Below are 21,084 nucleotides of genomic sequence, written 5' to 3'. Positions count from 1 at the left end.
ATTTATTTAGATTTTATTCATTTGAGAGAGAGAGAGAGAGTGCATGGGGGGGTGAGAAGGGAGAGGCACACTCCCTGCTGAGCAGGGAGCCAGATGATCAGACATCCCTGGGGCTCAATCCCAGGACCCTGAGACCATGACCTGAGCTAAAAGCAGACACTTAACTGATGAACCACCCAGGCGCCCCAATGTGAGAAATTTTTAAAACATTTGCTCTCATTTTTACCATTTCTAATGCTCTTCCTTCCTTTTTTTTTTTTTTTAATTAAAAGATTTTATTTATTTATTTGACAGACACAGCGAGAGAGGGAACACAAGCAGGGGGAGTGGGAGAGGGAGAAGCAGGCTTCTCGCCGAGCAGGGAGCCCGATGCGGGGCTCGATCCCAGGACCCTGGGATCATGACCTGAGACGAAGGCTTATCGCTTAACGACTGAGCCACCCAGGCATTCCAGTGCTCTTCATTTTCTTAAACATTTCTTGTTGTACGGGTCTATTAGCAGTGGATTCTGTCAACTTTTATTTATCAGGAGAAGTTTGTTTTTTTCTATTTTGAAAGATATTGTGTATAAAATTCTTTCATGGATCTAGGTATGGATACGGTTATATGTGTATATATGTGTGTGACACACAAGGTGTTTATCCAAGTCATTGGATTTATTGTATGTTGTCTTTTATTCAGTTAGGAAAATTTTCATCTCTTATCTCTTCAAGTATTTTTTGCCTGTGTTCTTGTTGTTTGTTCCCCTTGTTCTGGGAATCCAATTACATGTACATTAGACCATTTGTTAATATCTCACAGCTCTTAGATGATCTGATCTTTTTTTCTACTTTTTCTCTTTGTAATTCATGTTGGATAATTTTGATTGAGCCATGTTCAAATTTACTTTCTTCAGCTGTGTCTAGTCTCCTGATAAGTTCATCACAGGAATTTTTCATTTCTGATATTGTGCTTCATATATTTTGTATTACCATTTGACTTCTTAATAATAGTTCTCCTTTTCCTACTGAAATTCTGTATCATGCATGTTGTTCTCCTTTCCACAAGTTCCTTCAACATATTAATCTAATCATAGTAATTTTAAAGTCCACTGTGTGATCATACCAATAGGTGGGTCATCTGCTGTAAATCTCGTTGGTTTTTTTGCATTATCTTTTTTTTTGTTTTTTGTTTTTTGTTTTATATATTTTTTAAATTTTATTTATTTTTGAGAGAGAGAGAATGACAGAGAGAGAAGGAAAAGGGTGAGGGTCAGAGGGAGAAGCAGACTCCCTGCCGAGCAGGGAGCCCGATGCGGGACTCGATCCCAGGACTCCAGGATCATGACCTGAGCTGAAGGCAGTCGCTTAACCAACTGAGCCACCCAGGCGCCCCCTTTTTGCATTATCTTTTGATTAAAATTTTAATTTTCTTGTCTTTTTCTGTCTCATAAATTTTGATTGAATTCTAGATTCTTGTTTTTAGACTTATTTTATGCCTCTAATAGCTCCAAATCTCAAACTGAGTAAACCCTGATCTCTTTCCATTATATTTGTTCCTAATCTGCAGAATGTTGCTAAAATAAATCCTAGGCTGATTGATATGAATATAGATTCATATACTCCAGTTATACTTAAATCCCCAGTACAGTATTATAATTTTATTTTCTCCTGTGATTTTTTAATAGCATTTTCTTTTCCCCAGCTTATTTTATTATAAGAGTATAGTATATAATACATATAGCATACAAAGTATGTGTTAATTTTGTATGTTATCGGCAAGGCTTCTGGTCAACAGTAGGCTATTAGTAGTTAAGTTTTTAGGGAGTTAAAAGTTACATGTGGATTTTTGACTGTGTAGGGTGTCAGCACCCCTAACTCCTGCATTGTTCAAGGGTTAATTGTATAAACATATATGTAACTAATAACAGGCCCTCAAGATCTATGAAGCAAAAATTGGGGCACCTGGGTGGCTTAGTCAGTTGAGCATCCAACTCTTAATTTCAGCTCAGCTCATGATCTCAGGGTTGTGGAATCTAGCCCCGTGTCAGGCTCCACGCTTAGCAGGGAGTCTGCTTGAGATTCTCTCCCTCTGCCCTTCCCCACTGCTCTCTCTCAAATAAATAAATCTTTTAAAAAAAGATATATGAAGCAAAAACTGAAAAAATTGGAGGGAGAAATAAACAGTTCTACAAGAATAGTTGGAAATTTCAATACACTACTTTCAATAATGCATAGACCAACTTGACATAAGATGAGTAACAAAATAGAGGACTTGAACAACATAATAAACCAATTAGACCTAACAGATATATATATAGAATATTCTACCCAACAACAGCACAGAATACACATTCTTAAGTACACACAGGACATTCTCCACAATAGACCATGTGTTGGGCCAAAACAAAAACTTCAATACATTTTAAATGAGACACCATATAAGGTATCTTCTCTGACTGCAATATAATGAAGTTAGTAGAAATCTATAACAGAAGTAAAACTGGAAAAATCACAAATATGTGGCAATTAAACAACACACTTTTAACCCGTGAGTCAAAGATGAAATCATAAAGGAAATTAGAAAATACTTAGAGATATATGAAAGTGAAAACATAGCATACCAAATCTTAATGGAATGCAAGGAGAGCAGTGCTCAGAGGGAAATTTATAGCTATAAATGCCTACATTTAAAAAGAGATCAGAAATCAGTAACCTAACATATTTTAAGAAACTTGAAAATGAAGAGCAAAATAAACCCAAAGCTAGCAGAAGGGAGGAAGGAAATGTTGAAAATGAGAGCAAAAATAAACAATAAAGAGAAGAGAAAAACAGAGAAAATAATAAATAATAAAATAAACAGTAAAAACAAATGTTGGTTCTTTGAGAAGATCAACAAAACTAACAAAGTTTCTTTAGACTGCCAGGGAAAAAAGAGAAGATGCAAATAACTAAAATCAGAAATGGAAATGGAAACGTACTAACCAACCTTACAGAGATAAGAGGATTCAGAGAGAATAGTATGAACAGTTATACATCAACAGATTAGATAACCTGGAAGAAATGCACAAATTCCTCAAAACATACAAATTAAACTGATTGAAGAAGAAAGAGAAAATCTCAACCCATACATAAGAGTAAAGAGATCAAATCGTTAATCAAAAATCCCCCAACAAAATTCCAGCCCAACTGGCTTCACTTGAAGTTAATTCTACCAGATATTTAAAGAAGAATTAACACTAATCCCTTTCAGACTCCAAAAAATTGAAGAAAAGGGAATGCTTACTCTGTGAGGCCTGCATTACCCTGATACCAAAACCAGATAAAGACATCACAAGAAAATAAAATAATATACCAGTGTCCCTTATGAATATAGATGCAGAAGTTCTCAACAAAATATTAGCAAATGAAATCCAGCAGTTGTCAGGGGCACCTGGCTGGCTCAGGTGACTCTTAACCTGAGGGTTGTGAGTTCAAGCCCCATGTTGAGCATGGAGCCTACTTAAAAAAAAAAAAATAAAAATAAATAGGTTTTTAAAAAATCCAGCAATATATTGAAAATATTATTCACCATGGCCAAATGGAACTTATCCCAGTAATGCAAGGGTGGTTCAACATAAGACAATCAGTGTAATACATCATATTAATAGAACTAAGGAAATGACTGGGGCGCCTGGGTGGCTCAGTTGGTTAAGCAGCCAGCTCTTGATCTGGACTCAGGTCATGATCTCAGGGTCCTGGGATCAAGCCCCACATCAAGCTCCAAGCTCAGTGGGGGTCTGCTTAAGGATTCTCTCTCTCCCTGTCCCCCTGCCCCTGCTTGCACACACACACACTCTAAAATAAATAAATAACATTTTTTGAGAAAGAATTAAGGAAATGACTACATGATCATCTCAGCTGACACAGAAAAGACATTTGACAAAATCCAACATCTTTTTATGATTAAAAAGTTTGAAAACTAAGAATAGAGGAAAAATCCCTCAACATGGTAAAAAGTATTTATGAGAAACCCACAGCTAATATCATACTCAATGGTGAAAGACTGAAATCTGTCCTCCTAAGATCAGAAAGAAGACAAGGATACTTGCTTTCACTGTTGGTATTCAATGTTGTACTGAAAGTTCTAGCCAGAGCTAGTAGAGAAGGAAAGGAAAGACATCAAATTAAAAAGGAAGGGGTAAGGGGCGCCTGGGTGGCTCAGATGGTTAAGCATCTGCCTTCGGCTCGGGTCATGATATCTAGGGATCAAGCCCCATGTCAGGCTCCCAGCTCATCGGGGAGTCTGCTTCTGCCTCTCCCCCTGCTTGTGCTCTCTCTCTCTCAAATGAATTAAAAAAAAAAAAAAATCTTAAAAGGAAGGGGTAAGACTATCTCCAGTCACAGATAATGTGACCCCATATATAGAAAATCCCAGAGGATCAACGAGAAATATACTAAAGCTAATAAACTAATTTGGCAAAGTTGCAGGGTACAAAACACAAATCAGTTGTGTTTCTATATGCCAGCATTGAACAATTTGAAAAAGAAATTAAGAAAGCAATTCTGTTTACATTAGCGCCTAAAAGAGGTGAAAGTTTTGTATGCTGAAAACTACAAAACATTGCTGAAAAAATTACAGCAGACCTAAATAAATGGAAAGACATTTCATGTTTGTGGATAGGAAGACTTAACATTGTTAAGACATCAGTGCTATCTAAAGTGATCTATAAATTCAACAACATCCTTATCAGAATTCCAACAGCCTTTTTCTTTTTTTTTCTTCCAAATTTTTATTTAAATTCCAGTTAGCTAACATACAGTGTAATTTTACTTTCAGGTGTAGGATTTGGTGATTTATCACTTACATACAGCACCTAGTGCTCATCACGAGAGGCTTCCTTAATACCCATTACCCATTTAACCCATCCCCCTACCGGCCTCCACTCCAGTAACCCTCAAATTGTTTTCTATAGTTAAGAGTCTGTTTTATGGTTTGCCTCTCTCTTTATTCCCCCTGTGTTCATCTGTTTTGTTTCTTAAATTCCACACCTGAGTGAAAACATATGGTGTTTGTCTTACTGACTTATTTTGCTTAGCATAATACTCTCTACCTCCGTCCATATTGTTGCAAATGGCAAGATTTCATTCTTTTTTATAGTTGAGTGATATTCCATTGTGTGTATGTGTATATATATACCACATGATCTTTATCCATCCATCAGTGGACATTTCGGCTTTTTCCATAATTTTGCTATTATTGATACTGCTCCTATAAACATTGGGGTACATGTGCCCCTTCGAATCAGTATTTTTGTATCTTTTGGGTAAATTCCTAGTAGTGCAATTGCTGGGTCAGAGGGTGGTTCTCTATTTTAACTTTTTGAGGAACCTCCATAGTGTTTTCCAGAGTGGCTGCACCAGTTTGCATTCCCACCAGCAGTGTAAGAAGGTTCCCCTTTCTCCGTATCCTTGCCAACATCTGTTGTTTCCTATGTTGTTATTTTAGCCATTCTGACAGGTGTGAGGTGGTATCTCATTGTGGTTTTGATTTGGATTTCTCTGATGATGAGGAGTGCTTTGTCTATTAGCCATATGGATGTTTTCTTTGGAAAAAATGTCTGTTTATGTTTTCTGCCCAGTTGTTAACTGGATTATTTGTTTTTGGGTGTTGAGTTCAATAAGTTCTTTATAGATTTTGGATACTAACCCATTATCTGATATGTCATTTGCAAATATCTTCTCCCACTCCAAAGGTTGTCTTTTAGTTTTGTTGATTGTTTCCTTCACTGTGCAGAAGCCTTTTATCTTGATGAAGTCCCAGTAGTTCATTTTTGCTTTTGTTTCCCTTGCCTCTGGTGACATGTCCAGTAAGAAGTTGCTATGGCCAATGTCAAAGAGGTTACTCCCTGTGTTCTCCTCTAGGATTTTGATGGTTTCCTATCTCATATTTAGGTCTCTCATTCATTTTGAATTTATTTTTGTGTATAAGAAAGTGGTCCAGTTCCATTCCTTTGCATGTGGCTGTCCAGTTTTCCCACCACCATTTGTTGAAGAGACTTTTTTCCATTGGATGTTCTTTCATTTTTTGGTCAAAGATTAGTTTACCATGTTGTTGTGGGTTCATTTCTGGGTTTTCTATTCTGTTCCATTAATCTATGGATTATGGTGACAACCATTTTCACAGAAATGGAAAACCTTACTCTCAAATTCATATGAAATTGCAAGGAGTCCTGAGAAGCCAAAACAGTCTTACAGAGGAAGAATAAAATTGGAGGACTAACACTTCCTGACTTTGAAAGTTACTACAAAGCTACAGTATTAAACTAAAGCACCTGGGTGGCTCAGTCGGTTAAGTGGCTGCCTTTGACTCGGGTTGTGATCCCAGGGTCCTGGGATGGAGCCCCACATCGGGCTCCTTGCTCAGCGGGGAGCCTGCTTCTCCCTCTGACTGTCACTTCCCTTGCTTGTGCTTGCTCTCTCACCCCTGCCCCCTGTCAGATAAATAAAAAAAATCTTAAAAATAAAAAAAGGTAATTATAAACAAAAAAGAAAAAAGTAAAACAACAACAACAACAACAAAAAACCCAAAAAATATTATGGTCCTGGTGTAAAGACAAACAAGTGGACCAATAGAATAGAGGCCCTAGATATAAACCCTCATATGTCTGGTCAGTTTATTTTCAAAAAAGGGTGCTAGAACTGTTCAGTAGAGAAAAGGCCCATTTTCAACAAATGGTACTGGGAAAACTGAATATCCAACATGGAAAAGGATGGATGAGAATGGATCCAGACCTTATACCCTGTACAAAAAAATTAACTCAAAATTGATCAAAGACCTGAACTTAAGAGTTAAAACTATAAAATTGTTAGAAGACAGCATAAGGGAAGATCTTCATCACCCTGGATTTGACATTGGTTTCTTCAGTAAGATACCAAAAGCACAGGTAACAAAAGGAAAAAATAAATCATACTTCATCATAATTAAGAACTTTTATGTATCAAAAGATAGTATCAGAGTCAAAAGACAATCTACTCAATAGGAGAAAATATTTGCAAATCAAATATCTGATAAGGAATTAATATTTAGAATATATAAAGAACTTCGAAAACTTGATAACTAAAAAAAAAACCCAATTCAGAAACGGGCAAAGGATTTGAATAGACATTTCTTTAAAGAAGATATACAAATGTCCAATAAGCCCTTGAAAAGATGTTCAACATCATTAGTCATTAGAGAAATGCAAATCAAAACCACAGTGAGATACCTCTTCACAGCTACTAGGATGGTAATATAAATAATATATGTTGAAGTCTTAACCCCCAGTGTGATTATATTTGGAGCTAGGACAGCCTTTAAGGAGACCCATTAAAGTTCAATGAAGTCATAAAGATGGGCCCTATTTTAATAGGATTGGTGTCTTTATAAGAAGAGGAAGAGACACGAGGGATGTCTTTCTGTATATATGTAGAGGAAAAGCCATGTGAAGACACATTGAGAAGGTGGCTCTCTGTAAGCCAGGAAAAGAAGTCTCACCAGAAACCAGTGCTGTTGGCTCTTTGATCTTGGACTTTGCATCTTTTGCCTTCCATCTTGTTCTTGTCTGCACAATGACCTTCCACAGGGCTACATGTTCCAGGCCTGTTGGAGGATACTGTGTGCTCTAGCTGGAATGAGGGAAGGTATGTAGATTGTGCCACTTTAGACAACTAGTAGAGATCCCTCTGGCACAGAGATGGCGCTACTTTAGATAACTACCCTTTGACCTCACCACAATGATCCCCCTGCTCTGTAAATTCTGTAGATTAAGGTCTGGACTTTGTGGAAAATAGCTGCATAGTGCTGAGATCATCCGTCCGTCCACCCCATCCCCCTGGCAGTAAGTTGCCATAAATAAAAAACTAAATAGTATGGAGTAGCTTGCTTTGTGTTTTGGTCTCAAAGTGCCTTCTCAGTCCAGAGGATAGTTTACTGCCCCTCCTCCACCTTCTAATAGACTTCTGGCCTCCAGAACTCTGAAGAACATAAATTTCTGTTGTTTAAGCCACCCAATCTGTGGTATCTTGTTATGGCAGCCTGAGCTGTCTAATGTGTATAATTTTTTTAAAAACTGAAAATATGAGGGACCTGGGTGGCTCAGTTGGTTAAGCACCTGACTCTTGATTTCAGGTCAGGTCTTGATTTCAGGTCATGAGTTTAAGCCCCACATTGGGCTCCATGCCCAGCATAGAGCCTACTTAAATACATACATACATACATATATACCTGAAAATAAATGTTTGTGAGGATGTGGAGAAATTAGAACCCTTGAGCATTGTTTGTGGAAATATAAAATACCACAGCCACTGGAAAACAGTTTGTCATTTTCTCAAAAGGTTAAAACATACAATTACCATATGTTCCAGCTATTCCACTCCTAGGTATATATCCAGAAGAATTGAAAACAGGGAGTTGAACAAACATTTTTATGTCCATGTTTATAGAAGTATTATTCATAACAGCCAAAAGATGAAACCACCCATGTCCATTAACAGATTACTGCATAAACAATATGGTATATACATATAATGGAATATTATTCAGCCATATAAAAGAATGAAAGTTTAATTTATGCAGCAACAACATAGACAGACCTTGGAAACATGCTTAGTGAAATAAGTCAGACTCAGAAGGGTAAATACAGTATGATCCCACTTGTATGTGAGGTACCTGAATAGTCAAATTGAAAGAGACAAAGTAGAATAGAGATTATGGGGAGCTGAAGGGAGGAGGAAAGGGCTAATTATTGTTTAATAGAGTTTTTGTTAGGGATGATAAAGAAGTTTTAGGTATAGATAGTGGTGATGGTTATATAACATTGTGAATATTTAATGCTGATGAATAGTAAGCATGCTTAAGAATGATTAAAATTAAATATCATGTATATTTTACCATACACGCAGACATACATACACAAACTCCTAAAAAAAATCACCACTGATTTCATTAGAAAAGTCTTTAAGTATTAGTGGAAACTATCAGGCTCATGGCGACAAATACAAGGTTTCAAAAATTCTGATATTTGCATGAAAGCTCCGTTTTCCTTGACATTACAGATTCATTTTGTTCATTTTCAGGGAAATGTCTGACACAAAATGAAGTCTGAATAACCATAATTTGTTTGTTGTTTTCTAATTAAAAATGGTGTTCCATGAAAAAATCAACTAGGTCAGCTCACAACTTTATCACACAAGTGCTTTGGCTTAAGACAACTCTCTCGGGGCGCCTGGGTGGCTCAGTCGGTTGAGCGTCTGCCTTCGGCTTGGGTCATGATCCCAGGGTCCTGGGATCGAGCCGGTCAAGTTCCCTGCTCGGTGGGGGCCTGCTTCTCCCTCTCCCTCTGCTGCTCCCTCTGCTTGTGCACTCTCTCTCTCTCAGATAAATAAAATAAAATAAAACAAAATAAAATAGACAACTGTCTCAGTTCGAGCTGCTCTAACACATATGCCATGGACTGGGTAGCTTAAATAACAAGTTTATTTCTCACAGTTCCAGGATGAAGGTGCCAACAGATCTGGTATCTGGTGAGGGCCTGCTTTGCAGGTGGCTATCTTCTTGTATCCTCACATGGCAAATAGCAGAAACGAAAACAAGCTATCCCATGTTTCTTTTTATAAGGCCACTTACCCCACTCATCAGAACTCTACCCTCATGACTCATTTACCACCTAATACCATCATATTAGGGGCTAGGAATTCAAGAAACATTCAGTCAATAAAAATAGCCATTGTACTTTGATAATGCTGCAAAAGTGCTTTATGCTTTCATCTCATTTTTTTTTTAAAGATTTAATTTATTTATTAGAGAGTGGAAGGTGGTGGTTGGTAGAGGAGAGCAAAGGGAATGGGACAAGTAGACTCTGAGCTGAGCATGGAGCCTGACTTAGGGCTTGATCCCAGGACCCCGAGACCATAACCCAAGCTGAAACCAAGAGTTTCAGCTTAACCAACTGAGCCACCTAGGCGCCCCCCATTTTTTTCTAATTGTGATTAAAAAACACATAAAAAATTTACCATTTTAACCATTTTTAAGTGTACAGTTCAGGAGTGTTAAGTATATTCACATTGTTGTGAAACATTTCCAGAACGTGCTCATTTTGCAGAACTAAAGCTTTTGTTCCATTTTGTCACACACAATAAGACAGGTACTCAAGGCTTGAGATTTCATAAAGTTAATTTTTTTTGCTCCATCAAGGACATCTTAAGTTGAAACTGGCATTTTTAAAATCTTGCACATGCATTGCAGTGAATAATACAATCACTAGTATGTAAAGTTTGGTGCCACTGCCTCAATTATCATCAGCGGTTTTATACACCATTGCTTTAGTACTATCAGTACAAAGGTGAACACAGTGAAAAGAGCAAGTAATACTTTAGTGTTTTTGCAAAAATGGTCTCGAGTTGCAAACTTTCTGAAGAGTTCTTGGGAACCCCTCCAAGCATCCGCAGACCACACATTGAAAACCACTGATTTAGATCAGTGTCTTAGGAAGATCACTTTGAAAAACAAAAACAAAACGAAACACAAGAAGTTCACTTTGGTGGTAGGATAGAGGAGGGAGACTGGAAAAACAAGGAGACTGGTTAGTTTGAGTAAAAGAGGAAGAAAGCCTATATTTGAATAATGGAGTGCAGACAAAAAGGAGAAGACCAATTTCGGAGATTTTTCAGAAGTGGAATTGATGTACAGAATTGCAAGTATGTCTTTGGACTCATGAAATTATTGCCTTTGTGCCAGATTTTATTTCTTATTTCCATTTATCCAATTTACATCATTTACTTAATTACTCATGAAAATTGAAAATTTTTCCAGTACCATAAGAAACTAAACTAATAATGATCTGGAAGAGGAATAAGCTAGCTATTCAATTACTTACTGCTTCTACTTACTGCTTTAGTTTGGGAATTTATAACCATGTTCTTTATCATCTTCTGAATATACCTGTGTGTTAAACATAAATAGCAATTCATATATAGTTCTTTATGTCATTAGTTTAGTTTTAGAGACTAATAATGTCTTTTCCAATGTTCAGACTCAATAACAAACAAATAGCACAAATTGTTTAAACACTTGGTTCTTGATATTTCAGTTTGAAGGCTTTTTTCCCCCCTCCTCAAACAGCAGTTCAAATGTTTCACCTTCAGAAGGTGCACCACTCGTAGGAAGTTATGGATATACTCCTCATTCATTTCCAAAGTTCCAGCACCCTTCTCATGAACTTTTGAAGGAAAATGGCTTTACCCAACAAGTGTACCACAAGTATCGTCGAAGATGTCTAAGTGGTAAGATGCTTGTCCTTTATGTAGCTATGTTTAAAACTAAAATATAATATTAAAAAATGTGACATTTAATATCAGGTTAAGATATTCTTCTATTTTGTTATAATTACCTTAAGTATTCATGTGTTTTGTAGCTTAGATACATTAAGAAATAAAGTTTAGCATATTCTTGTTACTATTGACGAATGCTTAAATTTGAGCAATGAGCCAGAAAATGGATTAATATTTGTCCCTTATTTAGAAGAAACCCAAATACATTTTGGAGATTAATATTTTAAGTTATGTAAAATGTCTGCTGTTTTGACTTTAGTAAGTTTCTTTAACAAAAAAATGTTTTATTATTTTAACTTTTTCCAGAGAGAAAACGCTTGGGAATTGGCCAGTCCCAAGAAATGAATACCCTCTTTCGTTTCTGGTCCTTTTTCCTCAGAGATCACTTCAATAAAAAAATGTATGAGGAATTTAGACAACTTGCTTGGGAAGATGCAAAAGAAAATTACAGGTCAAATATTTTCTCACATTTTTACAGTTAAGGGATTTTCAAAAAAATAATATAAAAACTAGTACTGAAGTAGCCCAGTTTTGAACTATGAAAGTAGCACAACATAACTGGAGAGAGGGCTGTATTAGTTTCCTATTGCTGCATTGCAGATTATCCCAAAACTCAGAAGATTAAACAACAAACATTTATTAGTTTACAGTTTCTAAGGGTCAAGACCCTAGGGAACAGCTTAGCTGGGTGGTTCTGACTTAGATGTCTCATGTGCAGGCAAGGTATTTTACTAGGCTGCAGTCTCTGAAGACTTGACTTAGGCTGGAGGATTCTCTTCAAGCTTATTCACATGGCTGTTGGCAGGAAGCTTTAGTTCTTCACCACATAGGCCTCCCATTAGGCATTTAACAACATGACTTCATTCAGAGGAAATGATCTAAGAAAGATGGAGAACTTCCAAGATGGAAACCTTGGTGTCTTGTATAACCTGTGCTTGAAAGTAACATACCATCACTTCTGCCATGTTGTATTATAAACAGACCAACCCTTGTACCATACCTGGTAGGAGGAGACTACCCAAGATTGTGAATACCAGGAGGTAGGATCATTTGGATTCTTCTTAGGGGCTGGCACAAAGGCCAAATGAAATTTGAAAGAACCACTAGAGACTTCCCTTGCATAGGCATACACATCCCCAAATTGATAAATACTTAGAGCTAAACTAGTTGTTAAGATACCTTGAGCCAAGAAAAAATAAAGCCCCTCATGATGTGTCCAGACTCATCTATCAGATCTCATTTTTTTCCTACTAGCACTCTAGTTCTCTAGGCAACAATGGTACAGAACGTGTTCTCTGAATGACACAAGCTCTAGCCTTTAGGTGTCTATATATATTCTCTTCTTCCTCCCTCTTCTTTGCTAACTCATTCTTTTCATCCAGGTTAGACCTTGTTTTCTTGGGAAATGTTCAGGATAAGTTTTTTTGTTTTTGTTTTTTTTTTAAGATTTTATTTATTTGAGAGAGAATGAGAGAGAGAGAGAAAGCACATGAGAGGGGGGAGGGTCAGAGGGAGAAGCAGACTCCCTGCCGAGCAGGGAGCCCAATGCGGGACTCGATCGAGGGACTCCAGGATCATGACCTGAGCCAAAGGCAGTTGCTTAACCAACTGAGTCACCCAGGCGCCCCTGGATAAGTTTTGAGAGTGTCTTTAGGGTGGGGTTGAGACCAGACTAAAAGGGTGAGAAGGAACATGAGATAGGCTCATGCAAACTGTTTATTCCTGGAAAATGGTAGGAGGAAGAAGAGATGGAAAGAAGAAATGAAGATAATTTTACACTTACTGTTTACTCAGATTTACCATTCTTCAAGTTCTATTTGTAAATCTTAAATAAGAATATATTGTTAATCAGTTATTATGATCTTTGAAAGGAATACAAGATGCTGCAAATAAATTTTTCTAGAAAAAAATTACATTTGCCCTGACTTCTATAAAAATAAAGACTATTTAATTATCATCCAGAATCTTTATCTTGATCATGAATGACAGATACATAGTATGTTTACCTCTGTTTCTCTCTCTTCTGTTATTACTGACATCTCTAATCAGTCCCAGCACTGTTTAATGTTGTTCTTGAATTCAGATTTATAGTCTTATCAAAATTTTAACAGCTACTGCCAGTTTACCAGAGTTGGCACAAAAGGCAAAATTTGCTGTTTCTGATTTTGATGTTCTCATTCAAACTATGGGTGTGCTACCCATTAGTGGATTGTGAAGTCAATTTAGTAATTTGAAAAATATCAAACTGTACTGAACATAGTAAAGCTAAATTTTTTCACAGTTTCACATACATAAATGCAAATTTAAGAATTGTTTGCAAAACTTATATATGCTTTTATGTACACATATTATATTTGTGTTATGTTGACTTGGTCACCAGATAAAGTATTTTTCTTACTCTTGTACTTAGAAAAGTTTGAAAGTCATTTTTATAATTAATCTCAGCATATTTTGCTCTTTCTGCAAACAGTTTGTTCTTCAGGACTTTCGAATAACTTTTCTGATAATGCCCATGACTATCCAAGTCTAGGTTGGGAGTTCTTCTGTGTTCCTACAGTTGTCTGTGTATGTTTCTATTAGTTGTTTTTTTTTTTTTTTTAAAGATTTTATTTATTTATTTGACAGACACACAGCGAGAGAGGGAACACAAGTAGTGGGAGTGGGAGAGGGAGAAGCAGGCTTCCCGCCGAGCAGGGAGCCCGATGCGGGACTCGATCCCAGGACCCCGGGATCATGACCTGAGCCGAAGGCAGATGCTTAACGACTGAGCCACCCAGGCGTCCCTCTAGTAGCTTTTTAACACATAATTTTGGGTCTGTTTTTGCAGTGTTCATGACTAGCCTGGATTAGCTTTCCTTAGGAAATATCACACAGTGGTTAAGCATCTGAAGGCTTTGAAATCAGACCTAAATTTGAATCCCAGCCTATTAATTACTGTGAGCTTGGCAAGTTATTATTCCCAGTAAGCTTTAGGTTCTTTATATATAAAGTAGGGGAAATTATGGTAGATACCCTCATAGGGTTATTGTGAAAATTAAACAAAACAGAACATGTAAAGGTCTTAACATATGATACACAGTAAGTGCTCAATAAATTGTTACTGTTATTAGAAGATCAATACTAAATCTACCCACTGACTAAATTTATCCATTGGCTAAAGATGGTTTCAAGAAGGAAGGAGAGAAATAACCTTTATATTATGTGTCTTCAACATGCCAGCTCTGGTCTAAGTGCTTTACAAATATTATGTCATCTATTCTTAAAAAGTAGGATATGGTTATCCCCATTTTTAGGATATAATTACAGGCCTAAAATTCAAATATAGTTCTTTCTGCTTCTCAGCCTTTATGTTTTCCACTCATCTAAGCTGTCTCATAATGAGGGGTAAATGAATATAAATAACAACTGAGAGGCTGGCCATTTGCCCCTGCTCTTCACTCCAGCAGTTATGCTGCTTAGTTGGGTTGTTATTAATGTCATCCTTTTGGTCTTTGGATTTGGTTTACTAAAAAATAAGACTAAAAATCCAAATATTGTAGTAGTATATTGGCCTTTACCAATATAAACTAATATATAACTAATATCAAAATAATATCCCATGAAAGAAGTATCAAGGCGGATTTGTCATTTCTGAGATGGTGGTTCTTTAGTCCTTAGTCCGCTTAGCCTTCAGTCATACAAGCTCAAAGAATAGCATCACTTACGGCTACCAAAGCAAAGAGTTCAGGTCAGTGTGTGGGTGTATTAGTTGGTAGTCCCACATTTCTCTTGGTGGCTTGCCAAGAAACCTATTTATTCTTCTGGACAGACCATCACTTTCCATCTTGAAAATAAGCTAGTTACAAAAGACACACACACACACACACACACACACACCCCTTCTTATGAATAAAAACTAGGCAAAATTATGTTACTAGTAATGAAGAAATTGTAGTCTTTATTCCACTAAGGCACTCAGAACAACGTAAGGATTCTAACTGAGGAATCTTTTAATTGTGACATGTTTTAGTTGAGTAAGCTAGACATGGTCCTTTTACTGCTGCCTTGTTGACTTTGTTCATTCTCATGGGTTCTACTCATCACCATTAATTAAAGGTTGAGCCCATGTAGTTTGCTAATCCACTGTCCAAAATTTGTCTTGGGTTCTCTAGGTAGTTATAGAAGAATACAAGGAAATTTGTTTTCTGATTTATGTAGTGATTACAATTATTTTAGCAAAATATCTTTTATGAAATGTACTTTATAACTGAAGCAGGGAAGATCTGTTAGGAGCCATTTAATTAGGTTTGTCATTTCTAGTTGAATGGGTCAACCACACATAGGGTCTAGGGCACAAAAGTATAGTCTTTCTCTCTCTTGAGTAAAGATTGTGTTCAAAAGTATTTAAAACCATGCACTAGTATAAACCTCGGTTTGGAAAAAATTGAAAACATTCCCAATGTCACTAAATCTTTTGACAATTTCTTCAGAAATACCAAGCCACACTGTAGTTGCCCATAGGCTGCCTCATTCTGCAGGTTCCCAGTATACTTCCGTGAGGTGCTATGGCTGAGTGAACAAAAATAGCAAAGCCATCTATGGATTACTAAATAACCACTTCAGCTAAAAAAACCTGCATCCTAAAAATTACATACATTTAAGCCTTTGTTTTTTTTGGTTGGGGTTATTTGTGTCCTGTTTGCTTCTATCTATGAGATGTTTGCATTGTCATAGTAAAATTTTTATTATAAACCTTTTATTTCCTTTCTACAGGTATGGATTAGAATGTCTGTTCAGGTTTTATAGTTACGGACTGGAAAAAAAATTCAGACAAGAAATTTTTAAGGATTTCCAAGAAGAAACCAAAAAAGACTACGAATCTGGTAAAACAAAACAAAACAAAACCCAATAATCTTATTCTATTTGGAAATTGTAAACCTGAGTCAATAAATAGGGAAGGAGTTCATAACTATTTTCTTCAGAATAGGCCATTTAAGACCTTCAGGCCACTATTACGGTTCTTGATGAAGGATGGGGCACCATATAGTAAGAAGGTCATCCCTGTGAGGTGTTGGAAAATAACCGCGCCCAAGAGTTTCCTTTATGGAGTAGTATTTTGCCATTTTTCCCTTGACAAACGTGAAGATGATACTCACTGATATTCCATTACATGAAAATTCTTTGTAACATCAGCAAGTATGCTTGGAAAGATGGAATAGCACAGTAGGTAACAGTGCAAGCTTTGGGCTAGATCCATACGTAGGTCTGAATCCCGTTTTCACCACTTGGTAGCTGTGTGACCTTGGTTAAGTTACATAACTTTGTTAGCCTTAGTTTACTTACCAGTAATATACACAAGAGCACCCGTATTACAGGTTTGTATATGGTTCAAATTAGTTTAATATATAAAAACCACTTAATACCTGTTATATAACAAATGCTTACTAAATGTTAGCTGCCATTATTATTACAATGTCTTATTCTCAAAATCTAGATAAAGTATATGCTGGAAGATAAATGGTCAATTGCTGATAGGATCATGTTTAATATGAATCATTTTTTAAATTCTATATAATTAATTGTGAATATTTTTCTTTGTTATTAGGTCAGCTATATGGGTTAGAAAAGTTTTGGGCTTATCTAAAATATTCTCAATCTAAGACGCAGTCTATTGACCCAAAACTTCAGAAATACCTCTGTAGCTTTAAGAGGTTAGAAGACTTCCGCATTGACGTAAGTTTTAAGTCCTTTCTTCTGTAGTCTTTTTATTATCTTCATATTTTGAGCTTTCAGTGACTTTCTTAACTTTAATTTTACAATTTTTATTTTTTTAACTTTTTATTTTGAAATGGTAATTTTCTAGTTTTGAAATCAAACTTTAAAACAGGTGCAAAAATAGTATAAAGAATTCCCATATTCCCAAATGTTAACATCTTATATAACCACAGTGCAATTGTCAGTTCACTTTAATTTTGGTGTGCCCCTATAATTAAACGTTTTATAGATTTAGTAACTTTTATGTGGGTATGTTACTAATTTCTCACTAACAGTTCTAAAATTTTTCACTTTCTATGTACTTTTATTCTATACTTTTCATAATATGTGCTGATATAACATGAATTTAAATTTCCCCACATAATGAAATTAAGACAAGAATGTTATGTACATATATAGAGACAGGAGAGTAAGCCTTAATTTGATTTCAAGAGGAAGAGGAAAGCATTAAAAAAAAAGAATGGGATGAAAATAAGATAAAGGACAAGGGGGAAAAAAAGAAAGAAGAAGAATCAAAAGAACAGAAAAGAGAGGTGAAAGGAATGCTAGGTCCATCTCTGCTTAGTATTGTAATTTGTTTGTCTTATATTTTGTGTAAATAGGTTTGATGGCTCAGGGACAGAATTAATAGAAGTGCCTGTCTGTGGAATTAAGATGTTTCTAGAGTGGCCTAGCCAGTTCTATAGTAAGGACATCCTTGCTCTATAATAGTGACTTTTGTCCTATCTGAGCAGAAACTAAGAATTCAGGCCTCCACTTTTAAATACAGTGGAAGATTGGAGAAGGAGGTTATGGTCTTAACTTGTCTCCAGATGAAAATATTAGTCTGGTGGTGTATAGTTCTGGGCTCCCAAATCTTTGTAACTGGAAAGGCCTTAAAAGCTGACTTGTTCAGTGCAGAATACCGTTTCTACCCCCTCCTTGCTTGTAGTCTGAGGGGATTTGGGAGCTTAATGGATATTTATGTTTGAAAATGTTTAAAATTAGTACCATCAGTAATGCTCTCCAGTTTCTTTATCCTTGAAGTCCTAGATAAACCTTCAGACTCGCTAAAGATTATTTGATTTGGTATCTCTTTTTTCTCCCTGCTGCTTTCATTTATCTGTTAAACATTATCATTCAAACAAGCCTAGGATAGGAGTTTAGGGTTGGAAGGGACTAGAGTTATAAATGCTTTGCAGTTGACAGAAGTTGAAAAAAGAAGGAAAATAGGCTCTTTGAAACATTTTCTTGGAGGCAGGGAACCCAGCCTTATATTTATGCCTCGCAATGTAGTTCAAGTCCTAAAACGTATAAGAATCTTAATAAATATATGTTGAGTGAAAGAATGAACAAGTACTGATAGGCTGATTTAGTCAAGGAGGAAATTTAAGCTTAATACCTTAAATTGCTGGTAAGTTTTTGTTATACTAATAAAATCTACTGAAATGCCAACATAGTTTCCTTCTTTGTTGAAAAAGTCTGACCGTAGATTATGAAGGGAAGAAAAAAAAGTAAAATTGTCACTATATTGTCTTTCATAATTTGCAGCCCCCTATTAGTGAGGAATTTGGAAGAAAAAGACATTCATCTACTTCTGGTGAGGACAGTAGTCGTCATAGACTTCCATCTAATTCCTCTACAAAGCCACCAAATGCTGCTAAGCCTACATCTGCTAATCAGCTTCAGGTCCCAATAAACTGTCCCAGAAGGAATACTTCACAGGAGTCCAGTGACAATTTACACCAGGACAGAGCTGCCTCAGTCTCAACAGATGGTGAAATGCCTGAGAAATAGACTCTTATGAAAGTTGTTTGCCCTTGAAATCGACATTTACATCAGTATTTATTTGGGAAAAATCTTCTGATGTTTAATTGTGATAATCACAAAAAAGAAAAAGGAAGAAAAGTGGTAGCATTTTTTTCTAACAAGATAAATTCTAAAAACATTTTCCCTGATGTCATGAGCAAGGATAGTTTTGGTGACCTTTTGTAGAGATCCTCTAGTAACGTATTTTGGTCTCAGTATTTCTTTTTCAAAGCAATTGTTTACAAGAACAGCATTCCTTAAATATATACAAAAACAATACAAGGAATGCCTAACATTTCAGCTCATACTTCTTAAAGAAGATATAGTATGTTGTATTCATCTCTTCTATAGAGCTTTCCTAAAGAATCCAATTACCCTGTTTATCAATTCATATTTGAACTTATCAAAAACAAAGGAAGATTACGTATCTATTTTTTAAATTTAAAAAAAGAATATAAAATGATAATTTGCTTTTCTTTTAGACATATAGTTTAAGGAAACTTCTTTTTTTAACCAAAGTATAATTATATTGCAGTCAAATTGAAGTATAAAATATGTGCACGTTGGATGCTGGGTTTTGCTTTTTTTTCCTGTAGTCATACCTCATGATTTCCATAGTTACTGTTGTGCTGGTGTGGAGTGTTCTGAATTGGCATCAGCTGGTTACATATTAGAAGAGATTTACTTTTTGTGACTCTGTAATAAACCTGCACAAGTAATTGAAAACTTGGTTGAGATTGGTTGGAATATTGTTCTAAATCAATTAAATCTTGCACTGTTTTGAATGCATCTGCTGTTTGTATATCTGCAGGTGGGTATGTCACAGGCAGTCAGATTATCTTCAATTTAAAAGAAGTACTTAGTTTTTCCTTTTTGTTTCTTTTAGTTTTGTTTTATGCTCATGTTTTCAAGAGTTATAGCAAGTTGATTTCTAATTTTTATTGCTCTTGCAACTGATGTAAATGATAGTTTCAGTTTTTGTGGGTATTAAAAAAATAAAGCACTTATTCTAAATTATTGGAATTGATTTTTAATTATTTTGTTTAGAATATAGTTGAAAAGCTATAATATCAAATTCTGCTAGTAGAAGACCATTATATTTTGTGAATGAAGTTTCAGTTATAAACTTATCCATTTTTATTTACTACATATATTTTCTTGGCAGAGCAGCTAGTTTAATAACACTAAATTATTATTTTCTTTTTGATGTCTTGTTCTTATAGAGTGACAACATTGTAATACATATAATCTTTGGATAAGTTGGCTATTCATCAGGAACTAAGAGATTTTCATTAGTTATTACCCATGCATAAGTGATAATCTGCAGTTTTATATTTAGTATTTGGGGGTCATTTTGATGTGTTAATTTTAGGAAACAGTCAAATTTGAAGACTCAGAAAATACATTTTACTTAGAGATGTTGGAAAGAGAATGCAAAACAACTAAGGGATTAGAATAATACATTTCTAAATGTTTTCTTAAGTGGATATGTAGTTCTGGCTTCTCACTGAGAAATTTCCAGATCATACTCATTAGCTTTAAGGGGGGTCTCTTGAAATGATCTAAAAAATTTTCTCGGTATCCTTTTTGTATTGAACACATACATCTGAAACCGGTATTTAAGATTATTTCTATTCACCTAAATATTCAAGTGTAAATTTGATTGGAAAATTGTATATTTTATATAAAAAAACAGTAATCAAGAGTTTCGTGATGTGTAATTAGAAATTTTATCATTATTTTGGTTATAAAAGTAATACATGTAATTGGGAAATTCAGAAAAGCACAAAGAAGAAAATAAAGTACCTTTTTAAAAAAGAAAAAACCAAAATCGGTATCATGCTATACATCTGGTGTTATAACCTGCTTTTTCCACATCTTAGAGGTGAGCATTTATTGATGTCATTATTTCTACACCATGACTTTTACAAGTTATATAAAATACCAGCGTATACTTCACATCGCATCATATTTTACATTTATCTGATCTCCTATTGTTGAACTTTCGCATGTGATGAGGTTTGAGCTGTTATAAACAACAACTTAATCACATCCCTACAGATGAATCTTTGTGTATATATCAAATTGGAGTTTCAGGGAAGTTCACATTTATGAAAGACTGACCTTAGTACAGTAATGGTTTTTGTCGTAAAAGGGAAAATCTTTGAATTTCTTTCAGTTATCAAAAACAGCTACTAAGATAGGTCTTAAATAA

At 35.5% G+C, this 21,084-nt stretch overlaps 1 protein-coding gene across 1 annotated transcript in view; it reads left to right on the top strand.

Moving 5' to 3' along the window:
• LARP1B (La ribonucleoprotein 1B) overlaps positions 1-19,927 on the top strand; it is a 129,602-nt gene extending 109,675 nt beyond the window's left edge. The window contains exons 16-20 of the mRNA XM_044912619.1: positions 11,119-11,279; positions 11,634-11,778; positions 16,080-16,189; positions 16,912-17,039; positions 18,612-19,927. Of these exons, the coding sequence (XP_044768554.1) occupies positions 11,119-11,279; positions 11,634-11,778; positions 16,080-16,189; positions 16,912-17,039; positions 18,612-18,857 (790 nt within the window). The 3' untranslated portion in view covers positions 18,858-19,927. The remainder of the gene's footprint in view (positions 1-11,118; positions 11,280-11,633; positions 11,779-16,079; positions 16,190-16,911; positions 17,040-18,611) is intronic.
• The last annotated feature ends 1,157 nt before the right edge of the window (positions 19,928-21,084 follow it).

Source organism: Neomonachus schauinslandi, chromosome 2 (assembly GCF_002201575.2).
Source record: "Neomonachus schauinslandi chromosome 2, ASM220157v2, whole genome shotgun sequence".
Lineage (NCBI taxonomy): Eukaryota > Metazoa > Chordata > Mammalia > Carnivora > Phocidae > Neomonachus > Neomonachus schauinslandi.
This window is presented reverse-complemented; position numbering and strand designations above follow the sequence as displayed.